Raw genomic sequence first — 5112 nt, 5'->3', positions numbered from 1 at the left:
AATTAAAATATATTTAATACTCCAAATTAGTGTCAAACATCCGATATTACATATAGTCCCGGAACCGAACACCCCCTTAATTACCGCGAGGTCTCCATTATTATGGAGTTGTCTCCGTCCCGTCCCGTCCTTTCTCTCTGTCTCTTTGTGATGTGTTCCGATGTCTCTGTTATTAAGGTCTTTATGGTTGCTCCTCAAAAATTTACTTAATATTCTATTAAATATTTAAATATAGAGTATTAAATATAGACTAAAAAATAATTAATTATATAGATTATGACTACTTTACGAGATAAATTTTTTAAGACTAATTAGTTCATGATTCGACAATATGATGCTACAGTACGCATATGTTAGTGACGGATTAATTAGGCTTAATAAATTTGTCTCACGGTTTACCGATGGATTCTATAATTTATTTTTTTATTAGTATCCAAACATATTCATATAACCCCTCCAAAATTTTACACTCTAAATTTATAAGATCTGATAAGCTGGCGCTAAGCTAAAAAGGGCTGCTCCTCCTCTCCTTGCCCTGGTGTGGTGTCTGGTCAAGTACGCTTTCGAACTGGCTGTCTTCAGTAGGAGCCATTACAAAACTCAAATCTAAAATAAATTTTAAATATAATAATTATAGTTTAGATGTAAGAAAAGACATAATCTAAATTTGAGTATCTCTTTTCTTTAGACCCGTGTGTAAAAAGAAATATTTTTTAAGTATTATTATTGAAGAAGATAACAAAAATAGATATTGAATTATTTGTGTGTAGCGTACCCAAAAGTAAATGGGCGTTGTATTTTGGGCGTCGGTTGTCGCAGACAGCCTTAAAAGCGCGGTGGCCTGCAACTGCTGCCAATCTGCTCCCACAGCCGGCCGCCTGCCAGCGTCTTCTTCCTCACCCCTCTCCTCCTCCGGTCGGTCCCGTCCCTGCATTTCTTGATTCCTTCCTCCACCGGAACCAAGCAATGTCTCCGGCGCCGAGTTCGCATCACTCGCAGATCAATTCGAGGTAACTAACTGCGGCTGGGTTTCGCCCTGTGATCTTTGCACCTGCGCGGTTCAATTTGTAGGGCGGCGCCTGATTTCGTTTTCTTGGCAGGAAGGAGAAGCGGATGAGGAAGGTGGACACCTTCGCGCCGCACAACGATGGCCACCAATGGAGGAAGTACGGCGAGAAGAAGATCAACAACACCAACTTCCCCAGGTCCGGTCCGCCCGGATTTTACTTGTTTTGTTTCTTTCCTCGTTTGTTTTACTTTATTTACCGGACGGGGGAAAGGGATTCTGCATCTGCCTGCGCGTGTTCTGAGAAATCTATCCTCGCCAGCAAAGAATCCGCCTTTATAGTATTAGCCAACCTCCTTTGACTTTGCCGTTTGTTTCATCCCATTCTCCGCATCCAAATCGGCGGGCCAAATTTCAGCAGATGTTCATTCCACTTGCTCACACAGGTTCTTCTTGTCTCCGCTGCAGGTATTACTACAGATGCACGTACAAGGACAACATGAACTGCCCGGCCACGAAGCAGGTGCAGCAGAAGGACCACAGCGACCCGCCATTGTACGCGGTCACCTACTACAACGAGCACTCGTGCAACAGCGCCTTCCTCCCGCTCTCCCCCTCCGAGTTCCAGCTGCAGACCTCGTCCGGGAAGGCCGTCTCCATTTGCTTCGACTCCTCGTCCGGGGCGGCGCCGCAAGAACCGCCGGCCGCGGCCACCAATGCCAGCGGCGGCGGCTCGCCCTCTTCCAGCGCGGCGGCGGCGGCGGCGCGGCGAGGCACACCGCCGGAGATCAGTAACCCGCCCGTGCTGGCGCTGCGGCGGTCCGAGACGTACCCGTGGGGCGCCGGCGACGGCGCCGTGGAGCAGAAGCCGGCGTCCTGCAGCACCGAGTGCCACGACGCCTTCTCGGGTGCCGCCGGCGCCGTGCCGGAGGAGGTGGTAGATGCAGGCAGATTTGGGTCTATCAGGTTCTTCCATTTTTTGTAAATTGATCAGTGGAAGGCAATTGATTTTACTTCGACAAACTAATATGATACAGATGTCTTCTTCTTTTTCTTCTTCTTTTTGTTCCTTTATTACATGCCGAAGCTTACTAGAGATTCGCATGTTACTTTTGTTTTCTTGGTTCATCAAAATCGAAATACCACTGCTAATTTCAATCCAACAGTTCATTTCTGCAAGCTGTGCCTGCTGATTTACGTATATTCTAATATTCAGGATATATTATTTTCATATATAGAAATAGAGCGAAAACAAATCAATGTTCCTATGGAACTCCCGAGTCATGCAAGGCAATGGGAGGGCGATTAAAATCTTTACTCCCGAGTCAATGTTCCTTAGGCCCCCACCTTTTTTTTTTGGCAAAGAGGATGATGCAGAGTGTCTGTATGTAAAAAAGGACAAGCAAGAGCAGTCCAGTTGTCTCTTCCTCCAAACAATATCAAAAATATTTTTGTGTGCTCCACCGGCGGCTGGAGTAGCAATTCAGCATGAATAACGTGGACAAGAACTAAGTAGCATGGACACAGCTCCACCTCTCAGAGACTTTAAACAAAAAATGATTTGTTTACATGTAGTAGTTCGTAGATTAAACTAAAATAATTTAAATATTTAAATTTAGTCTGATCTAGGCAAAATGTTTTGTTTAAATTTACACCGTACCTCTAACTCCAAAATGTTTTGTTTATACTAACTACCTACTCGTATCTAATGCGTAATACCTCTAACTACGCATCTAAGATTTTTCTAGAGTTACAGATAGTTAGCTCTAATAATACATATATTTCTAGAGTTGATGAAGCACCACCAAATAGAACGTAAAGTCAGACTTTTTTTTTTTAACCAGCATCATCTAAAATTTTATACAGTACAAGTTATTAGTTGACCATACATATGAACACATTTTTATAATATATACTTTGACTTAGCCAAGGTCAGGCCATTGGAACAAAAGAAAAATCATGGAATTCGACGATTTGAATTTTATTGGAAAATTTTTCTAAGAAGCCCTTTGAAACAATAGACTGTGTTCTAAAAATTCTATGAAGTTCTTATGGAATGTTGTTTTTGGAGGAATCCTACCAATATGTTAAACATCATGGAAGGTTTCTTTTGTGTCATCCTCGCTTATTGAATTCCTATATTTTTCGTAGGCTCCATCCAAATGTTCGATCTTGTAGTTTCATGTGATTTTTTTTCAACCAATAGGATTTAAGATGTTGGCACATTATATTCTACGTTTTTTTTTTCTATTCGTGAGTTCAAATAGTAGATAGGCATTCCACCAATGATATGAGGAAGTAGTTAGATAGGAAAATGCACCAATGATGCATATGAGTTGAACTCTTCGGGTTCATCTTCAAGGCATTCTAAAACTGCTCCAGCATGTAAGGTTGGTGTAATTCAAAGGAGAAATGGGATAGTTATAAAAAAACAGAAATGGGAGTTTGGAGATAGAAGTTTATAAGTCTTTTGTGTTTTTCATGGGAGAGAGAGTTTGGTGGCAAGAGAAATGGAAGTTTAGAGAGCCAACTCCCAATAATCACTTCCCTGAGGAGGGGTGAGAAATTGAGTGGAAATTTTGCTCTTAATGAAAGATGAATGAATTATCACCGTCCATCATAACTTGTTATATAATTTTTCATTTCGAAAACTCACACACTAAACACGTGATACAAAATTTCTCTTTAACTAATCAACTCCATTCCTATTTTCCCTACACAACCAAACAAGAGATTAGGACTAAAAGTCAAATGTACACCTTGATTCCTTCAATCAATTCCTACAACCAATTTCCGCGCCTCTTCCCTTGTAGTTGCGAAACGCACTGCTCAAGTTTGCTTAACCGCCTTGCCTTGACAGACATATATGTTCAAATAGGGAAAAAAATCAGATGAAATACAATAGGTATGCTTGTTCAAAGTCTAAACAAGATCACAACATACAGTCGTAATTGCTAGTTGCATACGATCTCCATGAAATTAGAGAGATAGTCATGTTCGGTGTTAGGGACTATTTGACACTAGACTAAACTTTAGTCCTAGGCCATCTAAGGGCCAGAATATGGGAAATTTTTTATTCCTATGTGTTTCTTGTGAAATTGATCTGATTTCTATGAAATTTCTACATAATTTTTGTGAAATTTCTATATTTAAAACACGTCCTAGTTGGATGAACTAAAAAGTGATTAATTTTGAGTTCAACCTAAGAGCATCTCCAGGAGTTTGGTATAGTTTACTTGTTAAATTAATAGATTTAGCAAGTTAACACAACAAATGACAACCTTCATATTTGTCCTTTGTTGGTATATTTTAGCACTTATAGATAAATCTGTAAGCGTACGGATACAGCTGTAGCTTTCACCCGGAGGTATTCCAAGTATCGTATCCACAGGAAAACGTTTGAGACTAACTACGGTCTAACTTAACTAGGGGTAGCAACAAGGCTTAAGATAATAAGAGTATAAAGGAGATCACAAAGGTCTTCTAGGTCTAACTTCGGTAACATAAGTCTTCTATTGTTCAAGTAGGGATATTACTAAGGGAAGCACAAGAGTATGTTTTCTATAGTAACTAAATTCTGTTAGGCCTACAAACGGGAGGTGGACTACAGAGGATTCAACGAGGCTATTAGAGTCACCCTCGCGAGCTACCATCGATCCAGAATGTAGGGTACATCCACAAGTAACCCGGTCTAAGCACCACGCTTACACCTACAATTACTACTTTAACCTAGAGCATCCTATAGATTAAAGAACTCAAAGAGTTATGAACCTAATGAGCAATATAAACACGATGCTTACTTGAATTAGAAGTTGATTACCAGAGAATCCTTAGAAGCAAGCTCAAGTAGAACTTGGATTCGCAAGGTACAAGCCTATGGCAGAACCGCCCGGAATAGCACGCTTCTAGAGGCGCTCGTCTTCTACTAGACACTAAACACCTCGAAAGATGGCTACATCAGACAGTTCCGTCGAGCACACCCCGAGGGAGAACTTGAATAATCCACGTTATTCTTCTAGATTCCAATAATAAGAATGAGTTTACAACACTTAATCCATTTCATACAACAAGAGTTCTTAGAAATATATTATTATAATATCAAGTTC

The 5112-nt window shown here is 40.6% G+C and overlaps 1 protein-coding gene across 1 annotated transcript; it reads left to right on the top strand.

Annotated features, from left to right (window-relative positions):
- Positions 1-857: 857 nt before the first annotated feature.
- LOC136499872 (transcription factor WRKY19-like) lies at positions 858-2164 on the top strand. The gene is made up of 3 exons (XM_066495374.1): positions 858-1010; positions 1101-1205; positions 1475-2164. Exons 1-3 carry the CDS (start codon positions 967-969, stop codon positions 1989-1991), a joined length of 666 nt encoding a protein of 221 aa, XP_066351471.1. The 5' UTR covers positions 858-966; the 3' UTR covers positions 1992-2164.
- The last annotated feature ends 2948 nt before the right edge of the window (positions 2165-5112 follow it).

The sequence above is a fragment of the Miscanthus floridulus genome, chromosome 1, assembly GCF_019320115.1.
Source record: "Miscanthus floridulus cultivar M001 chromosome 1, ASM1932011v1, whole genome shotgun sequence".
Taxonomy (NCBI): Eukaryota; Viridiplantae; Streptophyta; class Magnoliopsida; order Poales; family Poaceae; genus Miscanthus; species Miscanthus floridulus.
The sequence above is the reverse complement of the archived record's forward strand: the minus strand, read 5'-3'. Positions and strand labels throughout refer to the sequence as shown.

Excerpts from the sequence above, each read along its gene's own strand:
- LOC136499872 (XM_066495374.1), top strand. The coding sequence starts at position 967 with ATGTCTCCGGCGCCGAGTTCGCATCACTCGCAGATCAATTCGAG. Across the intron at positions 1,011-1,100 it reads CACTCGCAGATCAATTCGAG|GAAGGAGAAGCGGATGAGGA; the intron begins GTAACTAACTGC and ends TTTTCTTGGCAG. Across the intron at positions 1,206-1,474 it reads AACAACACCAACTTCCCCAG|GTATTACTACAGATGCACGT; the intron begins GTCCGGTCCGCC and ends TCTCCGCTGCAG.